Raw genomic sequence first — 15,350 nt, 5'->3', positions numbered from 1 at the left:
TCTCCAAGGGGAGCCAGTTACAGGTGCAGGTTCCCAACTATCACAGGGGAGAGAAGTGGAAGTCAGTGAGGATGTAAGAACTTGGCATATCCCGAGGCCTGGTTTCATCGCTGATGGACCTTCCCAGTGACTTGTTTCTGAGCATGTTAAGTATTTTTATGCTATTGGACCTTCTAAAAGCCAGGATGATTTTTAGATTGCCCAAGTGATTTTTTTCAACTTCAGTGGAGTATTTGTACTTGTAGATACTAGTGTGATATGTTTGTGGTTTTTTTCTGAACAGTCACCATCCTGCACCTTCCAAGTAGCATATGAGGATTGTCCCAACAGCTGTGAAACTATGCTCTGTAAGATGCAAAGACTGATTGTAAGGTTGTCTCTGTGTGTCAGTGGATTACATGTAGCTAGGAAAATGCCTTTTTCTGTGCTAAGTTTTTGCTCTACTGATCTAATCCTTTGAGGTTGAGCAGGCTGTCATTTTCAGCCTGTTTATGAAGTGGAACCTTTAAAAATACCTCTGAACAGGAATTTGCTCCTTCCTAGTCTGGATCATGCAACCCAGGCAGGACAGAAACCATCTCAGACCACTGACAGGTTTGGGTTCCAGTAAACAGCACTAACCACTGGTGCAAGGGATCAGATGTCTCCCACACGCACATGCGGCCCTTCACCAAGCTGTTGCTTCCTGGCTGCTCTCTAATACAGCGTGGCCCTGCCCTCTAAATGTCCAGACCACCGTGATGTTGCTCCATAGTTACACTCCTTTTTTTGGCTGCTGTGTGGGTTTTCTAATTAGCACTTCCAAAGAGAGAGCAGGGTTCTCCTTGACTGCAACGTGAAAGGAGGCTGGAAGAATGGATGCATGTCCCTATGTGAGCCTGTATGATTTCTTGGCAGTTTAGGAGTCTTCAAGGACAAACATTTCATTTCTTTGTGTTACTTAGTGTTTAGTTTTAAATTAATTGATCCTTTGGCCAGTGGAGATACTTTCAGTCAGGTTTGCCTCCATTATCTCCTTAAAAGCCATCCCTATCACCCAGAACTCAAAACTAGCCTTGATGCTAGGTGTTTCCTGCTGTATGTATCTCCTTGCTTCTTAGTCACTCTGAATTGAGGAAGGAAACAAAACCCAGCCTTGGCCATGTTGAACTCCAGCACTTGTCATTACAAAATAAAAATAGAAAACCATGTTAAATTAAAAATAAAAATTAAACTTCTCTAGTATAGTGTCACAGACGGCGATGTCCAGTAGCAATGACATGCAGGGTAAGACATGCAAGAATGACATGTGTCAGAAATGGGCAAGTATGGAAAGGGACCCTTCCATCTGCTTTCAAGTCACTAGTTTATTTTCTAAGGTTGGAGGAAGCATAGTGGCCTAAATTCAGCCTATAACCAGTTGATGGACACATCCCCTTTATAGGTGGGTAAAGTTAACTGAACTTATAGGGTTCATTTAAACAAATTCTCTTTTTTACTACTTATTTTAAGGAATGGGTTTTTTTAATTGTCTGCCTGGAACTGTATTTATTATTTAAATTTGTTGTACATTGTGCTGTAGAAACCCAAAAAATAAACCTGTGGAACTACAGAATGTATGCCTTATGAAAGCCCAGAAGAATTGGTGTTGGGAGACAGGCATGAGCAGTCGAAGTGCATGCAAGTACTGAGCAGACTCCGAATGCAAAGGCTGTGAAACAGTTCAGGAACCGTCAGTCTTAAACAGATCAGTAATACTTACAAATACAGATCAGTTAATCTCAAAGTTTAAAACTACCTCAAATACTTTTGTGTCAGAGAGATGCTTGTTGAGGAGAAAAAAAATTTCAGCATTCCCCCATTTCTTATTTGTCAAATTGTTTGACATGGAACAAAGTGGGGGGGGGAGCAGAGGAGTTTGGTAGGGTTTTTGTATATGTTGAAAACTGACTGAACAGTGTGGGAGAAAAAAGAAAGTCTGATTTTGCTTATTTCCCTTTGAAAAAGTATAATTAATTGGTAAGTCATCAGCTTTAAACCTTGTTAAACACTGTTCAATATTAGTTATTGTTTGAGTTTATGGTGGCTGTTCAGAACAAAAAATGTATTGCTCTACCACATAACTATTTTCATTAGGTGGGGGGAGTTAAAATGAACACAAGTTATTAGACTGATCACTGTATTGCATTCCGGCCTTGATTCCCTGTGTCATATTTTAGTGATACAAGAACATCTAAGTGTGATTGACATTGTTATCCACACTGTAGTCTTAGCTGATAAAGCTGGTCACTTCTTACAGAAAGGTGTTAATAATAGTGATTTTTCAATAACTTTTCTCTTTGTTGAAACAAGTTCATCTAAGTTTTGTAGATTTGATTTTTGGAATTCCTAGCCTTTTGTTGAGTAAAACCAAATAATTACAAAAAAATTGTAACTGTGCAGAACTATAAAATCCTGTGGTGTGTCTCCAGAAGGAGAGGTTAATAGAACAGCCAAGTGGGATGTCTGAACCTTTAGGTAAGATCTTGATTTGGAGATTGGGGAGTTGTGGGTTTGAAAAGTAAAAATTGCTTATTGGCATGTTTCATTGTTCCTGTAATTTGTTTTCCACGCTGTCTGCAGTGATTTGTCTGTTGCTGGAGAAGGGAGAAAGGATGAAATACTGAAGCGACAGGCTGGGAAACTGTGGATACTTTTATCTCATTGTGTATCCTATTAAACTTCCTCCATAACAGTGGTATGCTCCATAAATTACCTAGCAGTGTTTTCTATTTATGACTCAAATTACACACACAGGTTGTTTTTTAGTTTTCTTTTGCGTTCAGTCTGATGTTGAAACAAAATTATATGTTTGGTAAAGGGTGGCTGAACCAAATAACTGCTACAGTCCCCTGGATAATAACAGGTTACTAAATGAGTACTACAGTAGTCTGTTCATTGTTGTGCTTTGTGCTGTTGTGCTCAGTTAGTGTTCATCTCTTACCTTTCTACAAACCTCTCTTGTTTTCTGATACCCAAAACCAAATATGATATATGCAATATAAAGCATGCCATCTTCCTTTACCAAATAAACAAGTACACGTTTGTTCATGGAAAATGATCAAAATGATAATCAAACACGTTTTATGCAAGTTCTTTTGAAAGAGAACGAATATGATTTTTTTTAAAAGATGCTGTGATGCTTAAAAAGATTTTTTTAAGTTGAGGTTTTCTTTTCCACTTGTGAAAACTTGAGCACGATGCAAAAAATTCATTGATCATGATGCAAAAAATGCAGAGGAAGAACAGTAGGATGAAGTCTCTTTTCACTTCTGGAAATAGAAATGATTTAAATACATTGTGAAAAAAAATCCCACCAATAAAAAGAAATAGAAAAAATAGTTTAAATCTCAAAGTCAGAATGTGCATTATACACTTTGTTTCTAGTTATCATCTGATGTTACATGGGAAAACCAGTGTAGATGGAGCTGTTTAGACATACTGATTTCAAATGAGATCTTTGCTTGTTTTGGCCTCTGCCTGTTGTACGTTCTTTTTAAGAGCACAGGTAGTTTTTGTTGGTCAAACTCATCTTAGTTTCTTGCTTTGTGAAAATTAATTTTGTTATGTTTGTGTGCACTTAATTATTTTAAGGCCATTTTTAAAAATCTGGAAGCACTGAAAAGCAGAAGTTAAACAGTAAAATGCAGCTTTCTTAAAGGCCATTCTCTTGGAGTTAAAAGCTTCACAATGTGTTAGCAGAGCAATACACACGTGTGAAACACAGGTAATGCAGACATTTTGGAAGTACTGAATAAACTTGACTTTCATTTCAAGTTAGAGGTCTTAAAATATGGAATAAGCTGTGACTGTAAGAGAGCTATAGTTTTTAATTAGATCTGGCTCTTTTCTTAGTTGAACCATCTGCATTCTTTCAGTCAGATGCGAGTTACACACGTTATCTAAGGGCAGGAAGGGACAAGATACACCTCATTCAGTAGTTGGAAAAAAAAAACCCAAAATTATGTGTGTGTGTGTGTGCATGTGTGCAAACATTTCCAGAAGTCATCCAGAGCAGAGTAAAGATACTGCCTTTCCATAGGTGGAGTCTATTGCTTTAGGCTTTCTTGTTCTTGTCTGTCTTGCAAAGTTCAGGGCTTTTAAAGATCAAAACCAGTATTCTGCTCGGAAGTACTTATGCTGGAAGGCTTTTGGCCTGTCCAGTCATGAACAGAAAGAGTCCTCTAGAAACCAGGAAGCTGGCTATATTAGTAAATGACTGTTTCTTTCCTTATTTTTTTTATTTAACTAGACCTTTTTCTGTCCAATGCATATCCTCGTAACATCAAGACTAACGATCTTGTGATCTGAGATAAATAGCAAACTTTTGTGCCTCGGGTCTCTTGCAGTCATTTGGTGGGACTTTGGCTTGTATGCTAGGTTACTAGGAACTGTGTATTCATTAACATGAAAGTTCCCTTTTTTGTTGTCTTTTGTCTTCTGTGGTAAATGTTGTTCCTTCACTAGAAGTGGTAAAATGTGTGGGAAAGCTGAGGATTTTTATGTTGAAAGTAACTCTGGAGAAATTCTAGTTAATGCTTCTGTTTCTACTGATTAAAAATCAGAAAAAGAAAGTAGGCTTTGTGCTAGGTCAAGGTAAAAGGCATTTATACTATAAGCTAGTAAACCCAACCATTAGGGAAGGATGGGGACACGTCTCCTAAAGATGTCTCATCCTGCCCCACATATGACCAGATACGCACATGCTGTGTGGTCAGGGTACATTCATCGTCATCATATAACTTGCTGTTCATGTGTAGTGTGCAGCGTGGTTGTGCATCATGTTTGGGGCCTGTAGGTAGAGCTGAAGGTTCCTCATGAAAGTGGTGGAGGTAGAAGACCACAAATCAATTCATCTGGCTGTCAGTGTGCTAAGGACCATTAACATCATCTCCCTCTAGACGAGAATCGCAGAATGGCTTGTCTCTATGCTGTGCCACAGCAACAGTGCATTCATATGTGGTGGGTCTTTATTCAGCATCTTGTACCTGGAAAAAAAAGCCGAGTAATTTGTAGACCATGCAGCGGTGACTATATTCAGCTTTACTACATTTTAAATTACTGTCCAGATAACTTGTATTTGCCACACTCTTCTTACGATCATTGTATTTAAGGTCGTAAAGTATCAGCTGGTCTACTCGGTTACGTAGGCAAGAAAGGCAAGAAACTTGACAAGAAGGTTTTTTTTATTAAACTTGCACAAGTGACTTTTATTGCTTTGAGTAGTTTGTGTTTGTTCAGTCTGGTGTTCTGTGGGCTCAGCGTTATCACTAAATCTTCAAAATCTTCAAACCCGTTATGGATATGGATAGTCACTTTTCTAATTAGAGCTTTCTCTATATGGGCATCCCAGGTATATGTTGCAGTAACCTCTGCTTGTTAATACTTAGCTTTGGACAAGGTTGTGCTTGTAATTAGGAGTTGTTTTGGTTTTGTGTTGTGGTTTGTTTTTTTGTTTTAAATTCCTCACAATTTGTAATCCTTGAGATGTGTTTGTATTCCAAGAATTATTCGTTTGGATATTTTTTTTTCTGGGCAGGAATGCTGTGAAGTCATTGTGTCTGATATTTATTAGTTGCAGTGTTGGAGAAAAATCATATAAGCACTGATTTTTATTTTGTTCAGAAAAGGATACTACAAATATTCTTAGATAAGACACAGGTCCAAGAAAAAGAAGTACCATAGAAATCCCTTCCTTTTCAGAAGCATGATACACAGAAACTCAAGACAATGTAGCCTGCAGCCACAGAACTTCTGTATAATCTGATTTATTTTGTCATATTGCTCTGTGGAAAAATCTGTTTAAGATGAATAGGTTATAGGGTTGGGTTTTTTTTTTATAGTGCATTTAAACGTTGTAAGATTTAGGCAATGTTACACAATTGAGAAAATCTGGATGTTGTAATACTGTTTACTAATATATTTAAGCAATCATAAAGAAAATGATTATTGAGTAGATGTTATAGGTAAACAACACATGGTGGTCTGTTTTAACTGGAAGCCCTAATGTAATGGTTGCTTCTGCTAATGAGAAGATAGATAATCCCCCCCGTACTTACCCTTTCTTGAAATGATACAAATTGTTGTTTGCTGTAGGCAGAATGAAGACAAGCTGTTCAGTATTTGCCTTGTAAATATTAAATATTAAGAACAGAACGTATCTGGTTCTGAAGTATGTGGGAGCCTCGCATTAATGTAAAAATGTATATATTCATCTGCAGTTTTGCTTATTTGATTGATTGTAACTGGGACTTTTCTTTTTTTCTTCAGGGAAACTGTATCAATCTGACTGATGCCTTGACTCTATATGAAGAACAGCTTAGCAGGCTTTATTGTCCTGTGGAGTTTTCAAAAGAAACTGTGTGCGTTCCCTCCTACATGGAATTGTATCCTTAAAGACTGAAAAAGAGTGGAGAGTGTATATTAATAAATCAAGCAAGTCTAGATTGCTTGGAGGTAATGAACTCAAGTGCAAGAAGGCAGTTCTAATTTAAACACTATTAATGTTTTTTCATATTAAATGAACTACTGGAGTTTTATTTTGAGGATAATTGCAGGAATTATTTTTTAAAGGTGCCATACATTCACAGCTGGTGAAATGATCAGCACCTTTTAAGATCAGGCTATGTTTTTGTTAATGTTTTTGAGTGTTTCCAAGTGTCTTGTTTATGCGATGTAGGATAAACTGTATGATGAGGGTAATGCTGCCTGGGAGTTCTGGCAAGGCTGTATCTTCTTTTTCTTTTTTCTTTTCACAAAAAAAAAAAAAAAAAAACCAAACTAACTTCACACAGATTAGCATGATCCAGATCTTTAGATATTCTCTGATACATCTATTCTTGAACATACAGCTCAGACTGGATTTTTAATGGGGAAAAAAAGTGATTCCTAACAATCATTACTAGTTAGCGTTACTGAAAAAAATATTCCAAGTGGAGGGGTATACACATTTCTTGGCAACATCTCATTCCTAAAAATAGTCCTTCAGAATGTCTTCATTTTGTGGGTGGCAGGCAAGTTACTCAAGGAGCTAGAAGTTTTGGCTTCAAGCCGTTAGCTCTAGAGGGGCATTTTGATCTGCTATAGGGTGGTTCTGCTGGCTGCATTTGCCTTGAGTGTTTACTACTTTTGTGTGATCTCCCAGGAGACGTTTCTGCAGGGAAATGCCTGCTGTGGCTGTCCCTCTCTTGACAGGAGAGATCTTTCCAGGATCTGCTTATTCAGAATACGTTAAGCCTGTGAAACTCTGCCACAGCCTTTCATCTGTTCTGTGTGTTCATTTTGCCTCCCTTCTCTGTCTCTAATCTTGATACTGTTTCATGCTGTAGCCTGCTCTTCTGGACTCCATACTGACTGTAACAAGCTCCTCCTATTTCTCATTATTGTCAGCTCTCCAGTGAAACTCAGATTTTATCTTAATGTTTTCAAGACAAAAAAGAAAGAGTGAAAGAGGATATGAAGATATTTGCCCTTGTAGCTTACAGTTTCAGAGAAAGTGGTTGTTTTTGCCTTTACAACTGCCAGGCCTTAATGCAACATGTATGTGATTTGAAGTATGCATCCTCAGAAAGTCTTCTAAGTACTTATTGCATTGTTTATTTGGAAGTATGCAAAATGTTTCTAGATGAATTGAGTAGCAAATGCTACTTCATTCCTTTTGAAAAATAAATTTAAATGTTTCTAGTAAGCTAACAGATATGAAAACATTTTTGGCAATAAATTTATTAAAACTGGCCATTACATAGGTATCACGGAGCTTGAAAATGAACAGTTCTTAGAGAAATGGGGCAGGTGTTATTAGTTTGCTTTTTCTGAATGAATTATCAATGATATAATGGTATAGGTACAGGAATGTTAAAGGAGAAGTCATCTTGATGACTTCAGATTAGCCCAAAGTAAATACTCTAAATTTTAATTTGGCCTTGGACTTCTGATAGCCCTTTACCTGCATTTCAGGTACAGGTTATACCCTTTCATGAAACTTAGATTTCCAAATAGGAGTATGTATCTGAATGGAAGGTTATACCTAAATGTTGTTTACAGATGACTGAGAGACGTGATAGTTTACAGTAGAATTGTGACAAGTAATCAAATATTAGGGTTTTATTTATTTCTGAAGAATGTGACGCATTTGTGACATTCATTTAAGTGCCTGAAATCTCTTGAGCCATTGAACAAATCTTTTCACTTACACAAATGCTCATTGTGTAATCTGACCAGAAGTTACGTGCATGGGTACCTTAATGCAGCCAAAGTACTAAGCTGGCTTATTACTTTTTATTGTTACTTGTTTTGCCTACTTCAAGAATTGTTGTTGTGTGTAATTGTTACTTGAAATTCTGGGGTTTACCAGTGTTGCTGTGGGGGTCATCTGAAATTCAAGTAACCGTTGACATAAACACCAGCTCTCTATTTTAAGGAAATCATACGTGTCTCTGAGGTCTCCACCAGGACCTTATGGTGAACATGGAGGCTCCAATCTGGAGCATGTGTGACCTCACTGTGTAAGGAGAAGAGCATATATCTTTATGTGGTTTTGCTAAGTTACAAATCCCAGAAATCTATACCTTACTCAGCAGCTGTTGCTGTAGCTCTAAAAAAAGATGACGTTCATGTCTTATCCTCCCATCTGCTTCTTCGGAAGCAGGTGTGGAATTACATAGCTCTGACCTCTCTCTTGCCATGCTGGGCACACAAGAGCTCTTGAGGATCAGTTGTCTGTCCTGCCAGGGGTACCTCAGAGAACTGTGGTTTGGGCATAGCTTCTATATGACTTTGCTGTAGTGGGTCTATCTCCCCCCAGTGGAGCAGCAAAAAGAGCGCTGATACAGCTGCCAGTTGCTCTGTATTTGCTTCTAGCTCAGTCTGGGCAACATAAAGGTCTGCTTTCTGAAAAGTGTTTAGGTACCTAAGGCAAACACCACAGCAGCTTTTGGAGAAAAGCCTAGGCAAAATTTAGATGCATCTGTTAGGTGAGTGTTAAACAGAACCCCTGTTGAGGCAATAGACATTTAAATCTTTGCCCAGTAAAATCTTTGCCCCTTTACCTGGACACGTAGCGTTCAGCTACTGAACATCTCGGTATTAATTTTGTGTCTGATTGTGTCTGTGTTGGGGATTCACAAATTAGGTAGCTGGATGTCTCTTTCCTATTCAAGCTTGCTACTTTACAATTGAGAAGATGAGCAAGAGGGATCCCAACTTGGTGAACTCCTGATTGAAGTTTTGATCACTCTTCCCAAAGTACTTCTGTAGTTTGTTCAGTGGTTGCAATGCAAAAAAATGCACCACCTGAAAGTCTGCAGCAGGAATTGGAAAACATGGGTTTGCAAAGGATTTCAGTTTCAGTGGAAATGGGATGCTCTTTTGAACTGCTGAGCCAAAAAGAAGATCCAGGGAGATTTCACTTTTGAGATTTTTACCTACCCCACCTCTATGAGCTACCAGAAGTTTTCAGAATTGAAATGTAAGTGAAAAGAACTACTTCCATTTTAACCATGTACTACAAACTTTGCTTTTTTTTTTTCTTTTTTCTTTTTTTTTCTCCTTAACTGCTTATTTTCTCCAGATGGGTATTCTACACTATTTGGAAGAAACAAACTGGCATCTGAACATCAAGATTATTTGAGATTATCCTAAATGTACATGCTGCATGGAGCATATAGGCCTGCCATGTGCTGCATATTGGCATCTTGAACCTTTAAATTATATGCTGTAGATGATCCTGAAACTTAGTCATGGTATTGATTGTGAATTCTTTAAATGTTTTTTATTATTATTTTAATTTAAAAGCAAATGGAAAATGTATATTTTGATGAGCTAGGGTGTTATTTTTGAAAGTCAACTTAAAGATGAATAAGCAGCAAAGCTATATAGCTGCTGAATGCACTGAACCTTTAGAATGTGATCCTTTTTATTTTTTTGCAGATCTTCACAAACTGATTGATTAAAAAAGACATCTTTAGCATTTCATCCCTGAAGGGTGGTCCATGGAGTTTGTTTTGGGGTTTTTTTTGTTTGTTTGTTTGTTTTTCCACCAGATTTTTTTTCTGTGGTGCTTTTTAAGGATGGAGGGGTTTTTGTTTGATCTCTTTTTTTTTTTTTTAAATGAACACCACGGTGCTTCCATATAGAGAGAACAAGGGCATAACTGCAAAAAAAAAGGTTAAAAAAAAAAAGGTAAAAAAGAAAAAAAAAGGAAAAAATATTCTGAAAGGATACCCTAAATCCTTCATTGCAAAGGGAAGAAAGCTAGTCGTCTTAAATTTTGTTTATTCAGTCTAGTTTCATTCATCATTGCTGTAATCTCTTCTGCAGGAGAAGAATCTTTGACCTTTCACCTCATGGAATTCTTTAGCTGCTGCCGTATTGATTATTTGGATTTTGATATGGATTTAACAGTAGGTTAGAGGCACTTTGAACTCTGTCAGCATGAAAATTAAAGCTGGTTTTCCATCCCACCACAGTGCAAGAAATTGAGTGTAATGAGGTTCTTGTGGGCATACACTCCTCAACCTTATGGGAAGCACTAGGTTCTTGAAGAAGGAAAGGTCCCTTTTAGAGGGCAAAGAAAGGTGGGTGTGATCTGGATTCATGTGTACCAGTACTGAATGTTTTGAGGCAAGTATGTATACTTAGTAGGGTCAGTCCTGGTCATATTGCTGCAGATTGACCATGTTGCGTGGGGCTCTTACTGAATTAGATTCACTTCCAGTGTAAAAAATCAGTGAAAGCTAGGTTGCATTGTAGTTTTGTTCTGAAAGATAAAAGCATTTTTCTTTAACTGTTTCTCATGTTGTCTGAAAAGTTATATTTTTGTAAGGATGTGCTATGTACTGACTAAAACTTTTCTTTCAGTGTTTAAAAGATCCCACTTGAAAGGAGGTAGGAAGGATATAACCATTCTGTGCATTTCTGTACGTTTCCAAGATAGAATAAAAGTGCACTATTTCCCTAAACACTCTAATCCTGAACCCTAATGATGTTTCTTTCCTTCAACACCTAGTATCAACATTTTCTTAGTTTTATTGGAGGGAGTTGACCCCCCCCCCCCAAGATACTGTTAATGAAAACAAAACAAACAAAGGCACTTCTAAGATCTCTATTCTTAAATCATACTTAAAGAAGAATTTTACTTTGTCCCACACATATAAACTGTTCATGAAATCTGAGCAGCATACGTAGAATTCCAGAGTGGAATTGGAAAACTGGAAAACTTGCAAAAATTTGCTCTTCATTTGGTGTATAATTATTTTTGTATTGTACAGTTGTGCTGTTAAAATGCTTTCAGTTTGGAGAGCCAATAGAAGTATTCTTCAGTCTTACTGTTTTAAATTATTGCAGTTAATGCGAGTTGTTTAATATACATGGGGCACAGTTATTCCATGGCCTACAGCTTGTGCATCCCTAAATACTCCAAAGAGCAGAGCCTCCCTCTAAACAGGAGGAGAGAAAAGTGTCTTGCATTTCCCTGAGTGTTTTAGCTCTGTTGCATACATCCCAGAAAATACCTTATACTGTTGCCTATAACCTAGTAGTGACCCTTCATTTATGATACAGGACTGCAATCAGTATATTGTATAGCTGCAAATGAATGCAGATGTCCTATAAACAGTTACGTGTATACTTAACTTTGCAAGCATGAATATTCCCATTGATTCTTAGCGTGATTACTCATGTAGGTGAAATTAAGCACACAGGCGTTCACTGGGACGGGGCTTACAGCATATATGTTCCTGAGTGAGCTTGATAGATGTAGAGACCAGTCACAAGTAGGGGTGGTTGTTTTTTAGCAAAGAAACTTGTGAACTGGAAGATGACTTAATATGCTTGCTGGCTTGCTGTACCAAGGCTAGCACTTTTCTGTAGCGTCACTGCACAAGGCTGCCTGAGCACAGAGATGTTGGGTGTGCAGGGATGTTCTGTAATCGGTTCCTGGAATGACCAGGGGACCTGAATTATATATTGATAGGTGAGAGGCAGCAGTGCTTGCAAATCTTTCCTTTTCAACTGATACAGTATAAAGAGAGTTGCAGGAATTATTTTTTTCTTTAAACTTTTTTTAATGTAGGTTTTTTAAAGTGATAGATGCAGTATAAAGCAATTCAGCAAACACTGAACTTTATATTTTTTAAGTTGCTGAATTGATTCTGAGCAAAGATATACACACTGTCAGTCTTTATTTATTTGTTGCTGTAGTGTAGATTTTTTTAAAAAGGAAAACAAGTCTTTTTGTGTTAGAATTTTCAAATGCAAACTGCTATAGCTGATCAGTTTTTAATGTTTAAGGCCAGTTGGGAAATAGCTATGATTGCTGCACTAGTGTATGCAAACAGTTCCCAAGATACGGTTAACATTAGGGTTTTCTTAATTATTCTTTGCACTAAATGCTGCTTCCACCTAGAAATGTGATTTAAATATTTAAAAACTTGATTGATAGTAGTTTGTGCAAAGAGAAGACTGCTGGCGTTGTATCTACTGCATCAGTGCAGTGTATGTGTTTAAAATAAAGGTACACTATTATTACTTGTGTGTTTGAATTGTTAAATACATCGTGGATTCAGTATTAAAATGACAGAGTTGATGGGTATGATGTTTACCATTGTACCTCTTTTGTTCTTTTCCTTGTCACCTAACAAACATAAAGGTACTTAATGGTCCTTTTATTAAGTTCCTTTTCTGTCTCTCTCAGATTAATAAATTAAGTTATTTTCCATATAATATATGCTCAGATAAGATACTCTGCAGTATGGAACAGCACATTGACGTTTGTGATGGGGAGGATCACTTGATGCTTCAGTGATCTTTGCCTAGAAAAAGTTAATTTTCTGTAGATGTGAATTCTTTGGAGGTCTGTAAGCGTAATTTTAGTTTTTCTGCTGCAGTGGCAAGTTGGCTTTGGGTGGCAGTGTGACGCATTGTGTGGCATAGAGAAAAGATAGGCTTAGGAGAAATAAGTGCGACATTAAGAGTGATGCAAGCTTCAGCACAGAGGTTTAAGGAAGAGGGAGAAGGGGATGAACAGGATGGGCACATTGAAGAAGTTACTCTGGGCTTGATTCAGGAAGATTAATAACGTCAGACGATGAAAGAAGAATGTGACTTCTAAAAGATTGTAGAGAGATTTACATAAATTCCAGCTAACTGGAAAGGAGAAGTATTTACATCTGCCCTAAGTACAGTGATAGCAAAGGGCTTGGTAGTTGGGAAGAAGAATGAGGAAGGCGTAACTTTTTGAGGAAAAAAGTCACATACAGACTTTGAGGGTAGAATAAAGAGTAATTTTAGAGCGCCTACGTGCACAACAGGGAAGGTAGGTATGTCTTGCTTTTTTATTTTCACTGTTTAGAGTTTGAGGCGTTGACAGCTTGCTGGAAGGAACAAGGCGAGGGGACAAGTGAGAAGAAGAGTACTCAATTTCTCATTTTAATTTAGGAATAAGAGACTGCAGATGATGTTGCCTGAGAGTAATAGGAAGTTGACAAACCTTGCCCACAGAGAAAAAAAAGTAGTTGGAGTCATTAAAGGAGATGCTGAAAGAGCAAGTGAGAGAATTAGCAAAGGAAGTAAGTGCAGGCCTGATAAATAATAGCGTTGAGCAACATAGAAGTGCCTTTTTGAAATGTGGGATGCTTTAGGAAGCAAGGAGTTAGAAATGTGGAATGGAAACTGTGGAAGGATGTGAAGTGAAGAAGGTCATACAGTGGTCGTGCATTTTAGTGAACTTGAGCTTCAGAGGTAGAAATGGAGAAAGCAGAAAGGAAGGAAAGAAGAGGGTGAAATGCACTTCATAATTGGAAGCATGATGACAAGTACTCCTGTGCAGTGCCAGGGAAGAAAGGATGCAGGAGCAGGAGCACTTAAGATGGGAAGGAACTGGGGGAATGAGCCAGGAGGAGGAACCAGAAACAGGACAGCACAAGAGATGTGGTGGGGATTTGGGGAGCACATCTGGACATATAAAAAAGCAGTGCCATTCACACTGCCCAGCTTGTCCTCTGTAGGTATCAGAGGCAGAAGGGAGACAGACTGGAAATGTTTGGGGTTTTTTTCTTACTGAGTAATGATTGCAAGATAGCTCCTAAATATTTCAGGAGGAAAAGAACTTAACTTCTGGAAATGAAATGATGGCCAAAAGGAAACTATTCAGATTAAGGAGTGTTTAGGGTAGACAGATTACCCAAGCAAATAAATACAAACTTCATGAAGCCTAAAGGAAAGGGTACTGTGGGATTTAACTGTCATGGGTTGTCATTGTGAGCATGGAAGGGTGGAAAGCAGAAGCATTCCAGTGGCATCTCTGCTGTCTTCAGCTCATGGAATTGGGAAAACTGATCAGAACTGGCAAATGTACGAAAACAACAACAACAAAACGTACACTGCAGCCATTACAGGGTTTTTCATCTGATTTCGAAGTGCCATGACAACTTCATTGTATATTACTTGAGAGGATAATAAGTTTCATGACCCTCAGTGATGAATGCACAACACATTGTATGCCGTATTGCCTGTGCAGCACTATTAGTATGATTTATTTTGAAAGACCCGAAGACAGAAGTATTTTATTGATGCATAATGGAAACATGTTAGTGTGAGTAGTCTTTGTATATACAAAGACAAACAGCAATGGAATTTTAAAACAATAGTTGTAGTAGATGAGAATAGCAAAGGTGAGTATATATGACTATGTGAAGCTTTTTTTGTTCAGGTAGCTGCTAATGTTATCTAAAAGTTCCCTATTTAACTTTTCTGTAGTTAATTACAAAACCAATGGTTTTGCTTTTTTAAAATTATTTTCTTTTATTCCATGCTTTGTCCAAATTCTGCTCTTAAGCTTCACGCTGGGACATCCTGGGAAATTACTTCCTAATGATTGGCATATTTTGTAACACTTAGGTGTGTTTGATGGTTTGTAACCACTGGTTAGTTATTTGAGGTGGAAGGATGACAGGGTTTTTTAGGCAACAAGTTTTTTACAGTTTGTTGTTTAAAACCCTAACGAAGACTGACAGAATAATTAAAGGAACATGCATTGACTTTACTTTTAAAAAGGATAGCATACTTTTTTAAATTTTTACATGTGTCATGTAGTAAAAAAGTTTCTACTACTGTTATAAAATTCTTACCGTATATATAGCAGTTAAATACTAGGGAAAGGGAAGATACCTGCTCACAATTTCTGGAGTTGGTTTTGAGACAGCCATGTGCCTTAAGAGGTTACAGTCGAGATGCACTTCAGGTCTACTTCTTTGGGATCTTGACCTTCTACTTAGTGAAGCCTTGTGTGCCGTTACCTCAGTGGTGGCTGGAATCAGGTGCCAGACCTCTGGCTA

General features: G+C 37.7%; 1 protein-coding gene across 3 annotated transcripts in view; it reads left to right on the top strand.

Annotated features, from left to right (window-relative positions):
• SMS (spermine synthase) overlaps window positions 1-12,550 on the top strand; it is a 55,789-nt gene extending 43,239 nt beyond the window's left edge. The window contains exons 10-12 of one of the 3 annotated variants that reach the window (XR_012778411.1): window positions 6,289-6,404; window positions 9,587-9,758; window positions 10,336-12,550. Coding sequence is in view for 1 of the 3 variants with exons in the window: in XM_075521230.1 (XP_075377345.1) it covers window positions 6,289-6,404; window positions 9,587-9,629 (159 nt within the window). In the remaining 2 variants the exon portion in view is untranslated. Of the gene's footprint in view, window positions 1-6,288; window positions 6,405-9,586; window positions 9,991-10,335 lie in introns of those variants that run through there. The other 2 variants (XR_012778410.1, XM_075521230.1) reach the window with 2 other exon arrangements.
• Window positions 12,551-15,350: the final 2,800 nt, after the last annotated feature.

This window comes from Mycteria americana, chromosome 1 (genome assembly GCF_035582795.1).
Source record: "Mycteria americana isolate JAX WOST 10 ecotype Jacksonville Zoo and Gardens chromosome 1, USCA_MyAme_1.0, whole genome shotgun sequence".
In the NCBI taxonomy this organism is placed as follows: Eukaryota; Metazoa; Chordata; class Aves; order Ciconiiformes; family Ciconiidae; genus Mycteria; species Mycteria americana.
This window is presented reverse-complemented; position numbering and strand designations above follow the sequence as displayed.